This window comes from Ischnura elegans, assembly GCF_921293095.1.
Source record: "Ischnura elegans chromosome 13 unlocalized genomic scaffold, ioIscEleg1.1 SUPER_13_unloc_1, whole genome shotgun sequence".
In the NCBI taxonomy this organism is placed as follows: Eukaryota; Metazoa; Arthropoda; class Insecta; order Odonata; family Coenagrionidae; genus Ischnura; species Ischnura elegans.
This window is the reverse complement of record NW_025791657.1, coordinates 8,216,296-8,231,387: the sequence shown is the minus strand read 5'-3', so window position 1 is coordinate 8,231,387 and position 15,092 is coordinate 8,216,296. Positions and strand designations below refer to the sequence as shown.

General features: G+C 37.9%; 1 protein-coding gene across 1 annotated transcript in view; it reads left to right on the top strand.

The window, feature by feature from the left end:
• The window catches only part of LOC124172557 (zinc finger and SCAN domain-containing protein 2-like), a 38,024-nt gene that overhangs the window by 10,129 nt on the left and 12,803 nt on the right, over positions 1–15,092 (top strand). Inside the window, exons 6-7 of the mRNA XM_046551999.1 lie at positions 2,129–2,248; positions 3,144–3,263. Coding sequence (XP_046407955.1) covers positions 2,129–2,248; positions 3,144–3,263 — 240 coding nt within the window. The remainder of the gene's footprint in view (positions 1–2,128; positions 2,249–3,143; positions 3,264–15,092) is intronic.

Genomic DNA, 15,092 nt, shown 5'->3' with positions numbered 1-15,092 from the left:
GGTTGCTTTGTTGACTTTTGTTTGAAAATGGAACTTCTATGTCTATTGATGTAATTTCTCTGACTGTAATTTCATGAGCAACTTGATTATGTATTGAACTGCATAAATTTCATGTTTGATGAGGGATTATATGGAAGATGGGACTTCGGAGTCCAAATCTCTCATTAATTATTATTATTACGTTCAACTTTGATTGAAATAAAATATAATGACTATCTTTAACAGATGAAATGAACATTTCTGTACTCCTTCTGCTCGTGTCGGCAAAGATTCTTGGTTATCGATGAATGATGTCATGAGATCATCATGTCTCAAATTATCGCTGATAAATTTGTTCTTCCTTCTAAGGAAGGTTTTCCTATGGCTAATTGAAATGGCATAGTAACTTGATGGGCCATATTTATTTAGTCAATAATTTTATCCTTCCTTCTTCTCTGAGGTCGGAATAGCTTTTCAGGGAATTTTTTATTTATGCATGGATTTATGGGTTATATGGTAGATGGGACTTCCTAGTCCAAATCTCACATTAAATATTATTATTATTTCTATTACAGTGAACTCTGATTGAATCAAAATATAATGATTATCTCTAACAGATGAAATCAACATTTCTGTACTCCTTCTGCTTGTGTGGACAAAAAGATTCTTGGTGGTCGATGAAGGATGTCATGAGACCATCATGACATCCTTCATCGACATCATCAGGAAGGGTGTAGTTCAAAACCTAGTTGCAAAAAGTAGGCTTATTTTGTTCAACGGCAAGCATCAGTCGTCAAGCCCAGTCATGTTCAAACGTTGAACTTTCAACATAAGAAGTCTAGACATCAACGACCAAACAGGTAAAGCATTGCTGTTACAACGAGTTACATCGACTCACGGGAATGTAGAGGAAGAAGAAGATAACAGTGGAAGAAGAAATAAATGAGGAGAAGCTCAATAAGACCTGATTTACGAGTAAAACAAACCATGGAGTAGACCTACTGGGGAAACTAAGCTAAAAAAATGCTCCTTGTACACTACCACATAGGTGGCGAGGAAACGTATGGAGAACACTAAACCCTCTGTCCCGATTGTTGGCAGATGGACAGGGGAGAGCTAGTAACCAATATGCGAGTTAAGTGTCCAATAATGTTCGGGGGGCGCAAGAATGTAGTCACGCATATTACGGAGAATACAGCTCCATCCTATATTCGAATGACTTTTTCTCAGAAACGGGAAATCTTAGGGAAATAAGTGAAATGACAGTTTTGTAGATAATTTTCTGATCTACAATTTTGGTCTGAGCAATTTTTATTACAAAAATAACCGTTTGGCCAAAAAATGCAAAAAACTCATTTTTGTGATCTTTGACCTTGAATAAAATTTTTTGCACACACGGGACATATGCATGAATGGGGACTTTTCAGGATTACAGAGTGATGTTCTTGAAGTTCATGCAAATTTTCAGTTTTTTAGCAATTTATGCAAGGGTTAATGTTTATTTTGACCGGGCTATTATCGAATGAGGTTATTATTGTTTTACTTTTATTGAGTGACGCCCATTGTTCTCTTCTAGTTTCGTTTCTCTTCTAGTTCGGCAGGAAGTGAAACCTCAAATGTTTTTTCATGAAAGTCAATAGCAGTTGTACAGCATTGATAATCTGTTGACAGAAATGTCTCTTATCCCGTGGAGTATAATTTTGGATACCCTTGTCAGATCTCTGTTCAAGCCATTAGTGGTGGCTATTACAAGGCTGTGTCTCATGATTGCCCTCAATTTGTCCAAGCCATCATCCTCCATTGTTTCAACTGAGGAACCAGCATAAACTATTGTGGATCCTTTTTTTAAGCCTAGGTGAAGAAATGATGAAGACAATTCAATGTACGGTGGAACCTCCATGAATCGTTCCCACTGTTGTGCCCTTACTGTAAGTGGCCAATACTCACATTCTAACCATGTGATGTTGGTGGCGTAGCTCTCCCCTCCCTAGTTGAGCGTTTATATTCTGGAGTTTGATCTGTGATTTGCAAGATTCTCATGAGTATTTTGACCAACTGGAGTGGTCTCAATTAAAATCGGAGTTTTAATTATCAACTGAGGTTATTAATATTTTGCTTCTATTGAGTGACACCCATTGTTCACTTCTAGTTTCATGTAAAAGATGAGAGTGAAGACCCTCTGAGTGAAGGGAACTCTCCTGTTCTCGACACGTCACATCCAGCTGGAATCTCAAGTGATGCCTCCGACCCATTGGCCACTGATGACCTGGTGAGTGTGCTTAAGCCAAGTAAAATTTAATTATTCTACGGCACAATGTCATTCCTATATGGATTATTCCCAACACCTCTCAGCAGACACCCACAGCATTTTCATGTTTGAATATTTTAATAAGAATGAACAATTGCTATGAACATGTTTGGTGTGCTTTGCCAAACTGACAATTGAACTTCGCTCACTGAGCAATTGAGCTTGCTGTCATCTAGTCACTGAGCAGTTATTATTTTTGTGAATATACAAACAGTTTTCACTTCTGTTCACCACAGAGTTGAAGGGTGATTAGGAATTGAGAGTAAAGCAGGGTATTGTTGACTTTGGTACTCTCTAATAGATTGGCAATTAGATTGTGATGCAGCTGTTAGACAAATCTGACAACAAAAATCGTTCCTTATGAGAGATTGATACTCACAGGAATCAGATTTGGATTATGTGTTGAAAGTGAACAGGAATTATTAACAGGACAAGGGTTCTGTCCTTCTTCACCATTTTTGAATGGGTTGCTGGATGTTGGCAATGCACTGCCAAAACATATTAATTATTGTTGATGTGGACTGTTTCTGATTAACTTTTACTCAATTTTCTGCTGCTGTTAGGTACTCAAAGTTTTGAAACATTTTCAACATTTTTTTTATTTTAAGTTAGTATTATTATTGTTAGATCTATAAGAAATTTTTTCTAAAGATCTCAAGTTTTTTTAAATCAGTGCTCTTATAGAGATTAATGTCAAATCATTTTGGAATAATTATAATGGTGTTGGCCAGATTCGGTGGCTGGAAGTGAAAGAAAAGCTTTTATTATCAAATGATCTTATTTTGGTTTCCTTTTTTGTGCTGAAATGAGGTTATTATTGTTTTACCTTTTAGTGACACCCATTGTTCTATTCTAGTTTCATGTTAATGAGGAGAACCAAGATCACCTCAGTGAGGAGATTTATCCTGTGCTGTACACATCAGATCCAGCTGGAATTTCAAATGATGTATCAGACCCATTGGCAACTGATGAATTGGTGAGTTAACTCTTGCCTTGTATAGTTCCTTTTTTCTAGGGCACAATGTCTTTCCACAATGGAATATTGGCAACACCTCTCAGCAGAAACCTACGGCAATTTCCATCACCTGATCAGTCATTTAGAAATACAAAAGAGCCTTCCTGAATGAATTCTTTAAAATGAATGATTAATTGCTATGGACACATTTGGTGTACGTTGCCAAACTGACAGTTCAGCTTCACTCACTGGACAATTGAGCTCACCATCATCACCGCACTGAGCAGTTATATTTTTTGTGAACACACACACACAGTTTTCACATCCATTCGCCACGAAACAGAAGGGGGGTAAAGAATTGAGAGTTTTACTGAGTTCTGTTGAATTTGGTACTCTGACCGAATGACCATGACATCATGATGCAGCTGCTAATCAGATTCAACTAAATAACTCTCATTCCTTATGAGAGATTGGTGTTCATAGGAATCGGGTTTTTGCAGATTTGGATTTTGTGATGAAATCAAACAGGAATTTATAGTGTGGGCTAGGGATTGAACCTTCTATACCATTTTTGAATGCAAGTTGATTGCCAAAAGATATCAATTTTTACTGATCTGAACTGATTTTTCTTTACTCTGACTGAATTTTCTGCTGCTGATGTTCATAGTCTTGAAACCCTTCCACTTTTAATGAAATATTAAGATTTTGCTTATTCTTAGATTTTTTCTATTTTTTAGAAGTCTGTGCTCTTGGCCTTGTTCCCCTTTGGTAATTCATTTTGATGATCGGGGAAGTTCACAACTTAACCCCTCAAGCGCGGCAGGCATTTAATTAAATCCCATCTCAGCGGCCGGATGAGATTTAAAAATCTTCGCCTTTTTGGTATACTATCATTCAATAATTTATATCTTTCATAATATACGACCAGTATCGTTGAAAATTTTTGTAAACTTGCGTATTATAATGCCCTACTATATTTTATTTTATATAATTTTTCGATCGTTTGGAAAAAATATTTATTGTTTTTTTTATCTCTTTTTATGAACTAATGAATAAATTTTCAATTTTGAAAGATTTTTATTTGGTTTCGAATAAGCTACGTAGTTCTCGTACGTAGCTTATTCGAAATCTCGTACGAGATCTCTGACATTCCATGCATTTAAAAATTACAATTACATGATGTAATTTAGTTATTTGGGGTTGAAAATTTCATAATAGATTGGATACTTTCGATAGGATTACCCGTTTCGCCTACTTGAAAATTTACCACTCCGCCCACTTCTCTGACTTTGTTCCATTATTACCGTATCATTTCATATAGGTAATACCATGCTAATGTTTCAAACGTCAATATCCAAATATTCAAATGATTTACCTTAGAAAATCTGCTCTGACATGATTTGAAGCAATCCAAACATAATCCCACTGCACATTTTTCACAACAGTACACGCAAACTCTTCATTTCCCATGTTACGCACAAACTGCACAACTCCTTTGAGACTTTGATTTCTTCCCAGCTGCAGGAATTGTCTTTAGGAAATCAATTTTTGTGAGTCGTGGTAATAAAATTGTGTAATGAGTGACGGCCAAGTCCAAACAATTCGTATGACGTTGGATATTTCAAAAATATTATCTCGCCCAATGGCACGCGAAATGATAAGTCAAATTTTTATATGTGTTTTTCCTGTGAACAACATATGAATTTAGGACTGCCTCATTCTATAGTCTCCTAAATAACTTCATACATCACTTGTAATGGCGTTTTCTTTCCATTACGTACGAATGCAATAACAGGTCCTTGAAATTCACCCCACCAATGATTTTACTATAGCCTAACATACAAACAGACTTCCGAGTCTCTTTTTTGCCTTTCAATACTATTCCCATTTCGTAGGATCCCCAAGTATAAAAAAATACCACACACAGGAAGTACACCCGATGAGAATTTCAGCACACTCCCTGAACGAACACCACACAGCATGAATGACTCTGGTGGACTGGGTGGACTGAAGCTCGTGGTTTAGAAGCTCCCTCAAGAGACGAGAAAATATCTCGAAGGAGCCCTGGTATATGCTGACTGTTTAGATGGAATCTTATCTTCGTTGATTACGGTCCAGAAAAAAATAAAAAATAAATGCAGAGCGAAGCACATGGCCCCTTCGCTTAGGACTAACGAGGCGGACCAAACACACTTGGGGCTCGAGGTGACGACAAACAAGGAGAAGATGGAGAGATGGCATTGAGCTTAGAAGATACCGTATATCAAGCTAAAGTAGCTGACCCTTCTAGACGTCTCTCAAGCAGAATAGGCGGAAGTTTTCATGATAGAACAGCTGAAAGAAGGCGATGAGTTTTTGGACCGAAGTCGTTAAGGTGCTGGTTTAAAACGGAATTTTATCAAAGCATTTTTTAAAAACCTTGAAGGCATAAAACCGCTATGAATATTTTATTGGAAAGGAAAAACATTTCTTCAAAAGATAGAGTAATTAGTTTTAATTTAACATACAATATCTGGCGGAGAAAAAATATTATAAGCAGTAGGTCAGGAAGCGTACTGGGTACGCATGACGGCGGCATACGAAATTTAAAGGGCGCGTACTGGGTACGTATGACGGCGTTGAGGGGTTAAAAAGCTATTTATTCCCTAGATTTTCCCAATAAAGATGTGTCTCCTTGATACTATGTCTCTTATTAGATTATTTGAGAAGTAATAAGAATTTTACTGGCTGAATCTTTTTGGTTTATCAAGTTAATCTGTTTTCTACAAAAAGGCCAGAATCGTTCATCAGGAATAATTTATTTTATACATACACTGTGTAATTCAAGCTTTGTTCATGAACACCATTTCTTCATGTACCAATTGATAAAAATGGGTATCCATCATTGTCCCTCTTTCCAATAGAGTGATCTGGTATCATACAAGTGCTCTTCTGTTAAAGAATATCAGATTAGCGATGATGAAGAAGGACATGTACTCAATGATTGCTCTGATGGTGTCTCAAGCAAACTGATCTCATCAAGACTCTTCTGATGAGGTAATACAATTAATGAACTTTACATTGTACTGTAGCACCATCATAAGTCAGCAAAACGAAAATTGGTTTCATAAAGCCCTCAATTCCTGTCTAACATCTGCTTATCTTTTCATGTATATGGTCTTTCTTTTATATCCTTATCAACCTGGGCCATGAAGAACTTTCAGAACTATTCTTTTCCCTTCTACCTGTCCACCTCTTCTTTTTTTTCTGACGATTGTATTTATAAGGCCATCTCATCTAATGAGGTGGCCAAATAGGATAAGATTTTTAGAAGACTTCTCTTTCCTCCCACTCTTCTTTTTACTTCCTTCTTTTGTTTTCATTTTTTTTTATCATCGATGATCTTTTGTAGAACACATTTTGAAAGCTTCCAATCTTGACTTTACTGCAGCTGTCCATTTTGAAACCTGGCTACCATTTTTTACTATGCTCGAAATGTAGTATCAGATATACTGTTTCCTTATTTTGGTGTTGGCACTCTCAATTGTGGGAGTCTTCTTTTTTCTAGTGTTCTCTGTGCCTGTGCTTTTATACTGACTATTTCTTTCTCGCTTCATCATCACAGGTGACAAAGCTTCATAAATCATAACATATCAGCCTGTTTGTAAGAATAAAGATGCTCTTAAAAATGACGTGCGGTATTGTAACCTTCATCAGTGGTGGAGTTTTATATTAAATTGTTAGAATTATCATTTTTTGTTGTTTAAAATTAATCATGAATTGAGTGCATTTACTCCTGAAACAATTACAGTGTAACCTCGATTTATCGTTTTTCAGGGGGATGGATGAAAAAAACGATGACTGCGGGAAAACTATGAATGCGGGAATGTTTGTCCGGGTTGCCTATGTCCCAGGAAACGCTGGATTTTTGCGAATTATGACATTCATTAATGGATTCAAAAGATTTAAGTTGATTACAGGAATATTATTCCTTTATCGAAACACTTAGGCCATATTGTTGATTCGGATTATATCTCTTTCAAATTTCCTGAAGGAACGCCGCCTTGCTAAAAAAATGTTTCACTCCACTCGGAATTTTCACTGCTATTATGCGTTTCTGTCCGATGTAAAAATTCTTATCCATCAAATGCCATTTCAAGTACACGTATTTACGAGAGAAATGTGCGTGTTATGCCTTAAACAACTGATTTCGCCGTCGCAGTGATTGGTTATGAGATGGATCACGAAGGCCAAAAAGAGTTTATTATTTGAAATGTTCCTTTCTTGCAATTAAATTTTTAATATGATTGAGGCAATGTAGCGTTAAACGTCAGCGGCACGCCCACCTGATCCTCGGCTTCATCCCACTTGTTGTTTTCATGGGGGATCTCGCTCTACCCCCACTCCTTCCGTCATGTACCAGCGGACATACCAAGGCGTGCTGTAATATTCACGCATTTCTAGTCCGAATTCTTTTCTTTTTCTTAAATTATTTTCAGTCTAAAGTTCTCACGCGTGTCTTCGGAAGGGCCATGGTCCGAAGACGAATAAGAATAAAAGTAATAAAAATGAAACCGGACTCTATTGAACCCACACGGAATACACTCGCCGGTTTTAAGTCAACCCACCCTGGAAAGTACGGAACCACTCTGTGGCATTTTTTAGTGTTTCCCCCCCCCCCAAAATTTCTGGTACCCCCCCCCCCCAGAAAACCTCGAACTTCCTCCGAACTTATCCGCAGAATATAGCGCGAAAAGTCCTTAGCGGTTTTTTGGTCCTTAAGGTTTTTCGCGCAAAGGATTTTCGCGCAAAAGGCCCTGTCTCGCAAAATCCTGTCTCTGGAAACCCTACCTCTGGAAACTCAGCCTCTGGAAACAGCCCCGGAAACAGCCTCGAAAGAGCCCCGAAACCAGCCTACCTGCAATCCATGACTTATATAGGACTACTGCGGAGGAATACTTACTCCTTGGCAAGCAAGGGGAAATCGGTGCTAAGTCTATAGTATTGCACTTTGGAGTGAGAAGTTTTTCCATTGTCTTATCAAAACTCTCTCTCCCTCCAACACCTCACCCCATAATCTCCTTCCCCTCCATGTGTTCCAATGAATATCCCTCTGATTCGACTGATGTCTCAAACCCAGAAGTTGAGGGGAAAATTCTGGGTGGTATGCTGTTCACTCAAACTCAGGGGATGATGTTTTGCGGAGCGGTCGGTCTACAGGGGCAGTGACGCACCAGTCAAGACTTCGCCCTGTCTACCCCTCCACTCCCTGGAAAAACCCCTCCCCTCAAATCCTGTCTCGTCTTGCAATAGGCAAGCCCTCTTCTGCTCGTGGCCTGGTCGTAGACGCATGTCTAGTGAGACATGGCAAATTTAGAGTAATTATTCTTCTGGTATTTAGCTGGTAATGTTTCCTTTGGGATCATGAATTACTATCATTGTTTTCTGTAATATTTCTGATTTTTGAATACTCTACTTTGAATAGATATCGAACGGTTACAACTCGTAAATTATTTTTGGCTACCTTTTTCTTGTGAGCTGATTTTCTTGTTTGTGGAGTCTTTCCCTGATCCAGCTTGTGACCGACGGTTGGAGTATTTCCCTTGTCTGGGCCTACGTGAAAAATCAACTAGATTTACGACGTAACGCCGCATATTTTGGTAGAAGAGAGCGTGTTTCTATTTCCTGTCCTCTCGTCGAGGTCTCCGAGTGCTAGACAATGGTGACAATTCTCCACTTTTTGCAGTTTCTCGTTGTTTCTCTTCTTAAAAGTGAGTCCTTTTATGTACCATTAAGTGCTTTTTGGTTCGTGTGGGATTACGTGACTAGTGTTGCCGACTTTTCCTCGTGGTCATATGCCATTTGACATTTTTTTTCGTAATGTTCTTGATAGTTTGGATAGCAGCTAGTTATTCTCGCACCCCTTTTGTCTTATTGGATTCTTCCAATAATGAGAGATAGTTTTATTTCTCGCTCTTTCTCTCTCTTTTTGTCGTTGTCGTCACTTCACTTTTCAAAATGCCTGGAGGTACTGACAACCCGTACGAAAAAACTTATTTAACCACGGGCGAGGATCGTAAGGCTAGGAGTACGGCTAATGTGTCCGAAGGAAGTGAAGTTTCTAATAATGAACGGGAATCCTCTTTAGAAGTGGTTCCACGTCGCCCAAGGCAAGAGGAAAGTAGTGAGATTCACGTCTCTCACGATTGTGATAGACCTGGACACTATGCCGGTTTTGGCTGAGAAATAATCTGCCAAGGAGACTGATGCCACTGAGGTATGTACGAAATTCAAATTCAATTAAAATATTGGAAGAAAGGGATGTTTGGGAGAAATCCTCAATTTTAAATACTGTAAACATGGGCTTCTTGAGTCCAGATATTGACACCTTTATCATTATCAAAAATGGCCAAACATATTTTAACCAATGTCACTTGGCACTGTTCATGGGTAATTTAAAATTGGTGTGCACGAGGGAAGGGGAGCTGATACAATATCATGTGAGTGTGTGTGTGTGTGCAATGGAGCCTGAATGGAGAGTAAAGTGTTTCCCCCTTCCCCCCACGATTCTGCGTCTTCCCGACTTTGGTGTTTTGTACGTCACCAGTGAAAGGTCCACATTTTTCCCCATCCCCTCCCTCCAAACAACACTTGTGTGCAGCGAATGGAGAATGACGGAATCTGCTCACCTGCCCTCTACAAAATGAGCACATGCTTTGCCAACCCCCGTGTTGAGGATTCAAAGAAAACACACTGTCACCTGTGTTTCCCCCAACGATTCTGTGCCTTCCCGACTTTGGTTTTGTGAACGTGACCAGTGAAAGGTCCACATTTTTCCCCATGCCCTCCCTCCAATCAGCACCTGTGAGCAGCGAATGGAGAATGACGTAATCTGCTCCCCTTCCCTCTACAAAATGACCACATGCTTTGCCAACCCCCATGTTGAGGATTCTAAGAAAACACACTTCTACCTGTTTTTCCCCCACCTGCTCCAAACCCAGAATAATAAGCATCTCTCCGATGTGAAAATAGGATGTGAATCTCTAGAAGACGCATTGACCTCAGCTTCATAATGCGGCCGAAGGCTATACTGGAGAGCTGAAGGCGTCTTGCCTGTCACGTGGAGGTGAAGTAGAGAGAGAAGAGAATGTTGGAAGACAGATCAAGAAGTATGGTGAAAAGGAGGAAACAGGAGAATACAAGGGTAGATTTCCTGCACCAAGAGGAATAAAGTCAACCCACAATGCCCATAATAGAGTGGTTTCCTATTTTTTTATTGCCTAAATCGAAAGATTATTACTCCTGGACTATGTATTTCATGCTTTCAGATTTTTAAATGACGATATCTTTTTTTGCGATTAAATGAAAAGTGAAAACTTTCAAGTGTGCGAAAGCGCGACGGGTAAGTATGAATGCCAGGAAATCTCTCCGTGTGACATATTTCTGTTTCCCGCTGCCGACCTGTGAGGTGACCTTGAGGCGAGGCTTAGCGCTGATACGATGCAGGCTGCTAGTGGGTAGCTGAGTACCCTGCTGGCTGGCAGCGCTTGGCTCAAATAAGGATTATTAATGCCTTATCAAACGAAGAAAACTTTCTGACCTTAGCCAGTTTTAATAATTGATTATTATGGCACGTCTCCCTGAGCTCTGCACCTCATGCATGAATTGGTAATGTCAGACGATGTATAGCTCCTATCTTTTCGTACAGAAACTAGGTCCCTGTGACGTCACGTGGAGTGGCATCGCATGGGCGCCAATCTGGCCCTTTTTAAATGAGGATAAAAATGGACCATTGCCATTCGTATGAACCAGTATTTCTAAAACAAAATAATTTGTATATTATGAATACAGTAATGGTGGGTAACGAATCGCAATCAATGCCTTTCGTTTTCTTTGGTGAAGGAAACTACCCTATTACATTTCTCTCATCCCACGGTGAATGAAGATGCAGCAACTCTGACAGGAACCAGCCAAGGATGTCATACCCATCCATGACCGAGAGTCAATAAGTAAAACTGTTACCCCGCATTACTATTATTATTAAAGGTAAAAAGATTCATGAAGAATTCCCCTATATTCCCCAATCAAGATTAGAAGAACTAACAGTGAAGGGTTCCCGTTGCCCTACAAAAATTTTCCTTTGTTTTTTTTATTCTTTTGGCCCCCCTGTTTTCCCCACGACTGAGTGTATATTTTAGTATTGTGGATATAATGTATTATTGGATAGTTTTTGGGTTGATGTTGGTTTGGGCTCTTCATTTGTATTTGTATTTACACCAGAGATTCATTAGAAGTGAAGATTCTTGTTTCATTTTTTAATTATTTTTTGATGTCATTTGTTTTGTGAAAATTTGATTGATTTTGGTTTCTTTTCACTTGCCAGTAGTGTGATTAAAGTAAAGATAATTGGGCAATAATTTCATGTAATTTGTGTATTTTTCCTTGTTAATTTTTTAATTGCATTAAATTTTTTGTTGAATTTATAATCTATGTATATGGTAAGCTCTCATTCTTTCACGCAAGCCAGAAATTGTGAGAATCTGAGCCTGCAATTTTCAAAATATCTGGGGGCACTTGTGACAATCCTAACCTGCTGGACCCTTTGTATGGCAAGATATCATTGATTTTGGTCCACCTCCAAGTAGAGATCATGGGCTCCATGCAGTTAACCTTATCTCTTATACTCTATCTAGGTGACATATGAGTATTTCTTCCACGTAGTGGGTAGTGTCACAAACTGTCATCTCTTATCTTGCAGTCCTTGAAGAAATGCATTCCTAATCATAGACAAGTCTCCATTGGGTTTTGATTTTTCTTGAATAGAGTATGTGCACGTTTTTGGGAAGTGATCTAAAAAAATTAAACCTCAATTAGGCTAAATTCAGAGTCTGAGAACAGAGAGGTACTTTTTAAGTGAGATGTTAATTATTAAAATTTGCTAAATTAATGATGCGCTGAAACACCAGTTGGCCATATTCTCAAGGCTGTGACGTCATTTTGTTCGAATTGTTCTTAAGCATACCTTGTTTTTTAGGGTGAGCCCCTCTACAGCGTATACTGAGTTCGGAAACAAGCCATGGAATGGCTTGCGAACTAGATAAAAAGTGTGTACATGCCATCATCTACATCTTTTAATTAATTTATTTCTTGATTACCCTGACGACAAGACTTATCAACTTTTCTACCTTGAGCTACCCATTCATATTTCTCACTCCTCGGTTCTCGCTTTTGCAGTCGTTTGCAGATTTACAGTGACATTAAAATTAATAGAGGCACTTAAACATTGATGATCCTTGAAAATAGTATTAGTTAGTACGTGAAAACTTAGTCACTAATTAGTAACTAACTAACTTAGTAACAGTACCCGTACTACTAACTAAAAAATGGAAAATTAATTTTTGATAAAAAGCGAGTTTGGCATTTCAATATGTTAGACATTTAATTCCAAACACAGTGATGATAATATTTTCCAAATCGGATGTGAAATAAGCTCATTATTACGTATCACAAGTCGGGACTACTTTTTGGAAATGTGCCGCACACAGGGATTCCTCGCTTAATGGATAGTCATAACCAGACAGTTGTACCTTGAAAACCAATAAACTTATGCGGAGAAGAAATGTAAAATGAACCAATTTTTCTATTGTACCAAAAAATGCTTCGAGAAGCATATTGAAACTGAATGAATGAAAAGTAATCGTGGGATCTAACTATCAACATTTGATTTCCAGCCAGAGAGATTTCCATCATTCATCCGGACCAAGTTTTTAATAACATTATTTTTAGTTATACCTCACAAATGCTATTCATAAACCTCAACCAAGCAAATGTATATCTGACTGACATATCTCTGTTAGCGATATGAAAATAACTTGTAGAAACATTGAGATAATCAGAACTCTGCTTTTGAATACATTAATTCTACGAAAAAACAAATACGTCGATAAAATAAGTGCGTTTTTTCTAAAGAAATTACGATCAGATTACTGCTTAGACTGGACCAAAATGTAACTTCAGTTATTTGTGCTTACGTTTCAAACCTTAAATAGCCCAGAAGAAGAACCCAGCTCAGTAGCGGAAATTAAATAATGAGTTATGGATATTCATCTAGTCACCATGGGCCATAACTGAATATGGAAAATTATTTTTCGCGAGTCAGTAGGTTAAATAATAATAGAATAGAAAATAGTTAAATAGAAAAATTAAATTATGATCGGTATTAGAAATGATAATAATGCAAATATCGATTGTTATCTACGTGCCAGCACTTTTACTTCCGTAAACCTTTGAATAGTGCTAACAAATTTTTGGCCAATTACCTACTGTAAACAATCTTACGTAATTCACTTAGGCCTAATTTCCGATGAGATTTCCCGTCGATTGCTCTTTATTATGAATGAGGCACCACAGCAAAAAAGATCCAGTTCAACATTAAAACTTCGTGCCGAGGCATGTAGGTATAGTCCAACATAATCAGCACGGTCAATAATTGAAGCATCCACCTTCGGGGTATTATTTGAAGAAAACTTCACAAAACCTGATTCCATCATAAGCACTTAAACGTATTTCCCTTTACACAGATCAGATCCACCAACCTTTCCAATGCACACGTAGTTTATTGTATCATAAACACGATCATAACACGATAAACACCTTGAACGCTGATGAGATAGTACAGAATTACGTCACATACCGAGGAGCCAATAGATGAGCGTTTTCATCTGCTCAATATCGTTGCGATAACAATGCATATTAAATATTAATTATTAAATAAACTAAGCAACAATTAATGCTGTTAATCGAAAGTAATGATATTTACAATACACTTTATCGAAGTTAGAGGTCGAGAAGAATTGTTTTGCAGTAGCCCAATCGATTCCAACTTGCCAACATTGTCCTAAGCATACCATTTAACTTCTTATGCTCTGTACATAAAAGGATATTGGGAGGAGAATAATGATGAAATATGGATGAAATTTACATAATTTAATTTATTGATGATAGTGATGTTTGGGAGACCTGCTGAATTTTAAGTACTGTTAATGGTTGAACTAGATTCATACATACTTCCTACACAGGTTTTTAAGAAGCTTAATGGATTCAAACTTGCCAACATTGTCCTATGCATACCATTAAACTTCTTATGCTTTGTTTCTATTTTCATACATCTTCTTCTTCTGCTTATACTCAAAGAATACTTCTTGTAACAGCTCATCTCCATTGCCCGAGTGCATGGGAAACTGACTCAACATGGTGAGGATGCATTCATGTTTTGCATTTACACAGCAGTATACAGCAAGAGACCCTTTCATGTGGCAGCAAAAGTGAAGCCTCGAAGCATCACTTATACTCCTCTGAGACATGAGTTCAAGCATAAAATTAAACTTCTTTGTGTGGTTTAAGTTACTTCAGCCTAAATGACTTCTTGGAGGTGCATTCACATCACAAGACAAGTTGATTGTCTCTTTTTATTGTTGCATGCATGCATTGTATTTGGCTTATGTGTTACTAAGTAAAATGTGGAACCTATAAATGATATCTGATAATAGTATTGTTTTAAATCAAGTGTAATATTATTATAATTTATAATAGCGCTGAAACTTGGTGGAAATCCTTTATTGTGTGAGTGGAAGAATTTTTATAGTGATTTATTGTGACGATGAACTTGCAAGCCTGCTCTCACAACAACTTACAACATGTTGCATATTAGTTTCATTGGACGTAGTGAATCTATTGCCGAATATCCCAAGAAAGGAAGTAGTGCATTTAGTGAAAATCACCCTCATCATGTCAGATACACCATATCCAGTGACAAGTGAACTTTGTGAACTCCTGAAGCTGTGCAAATATCAAAATAGTTTTTTCTTCAAT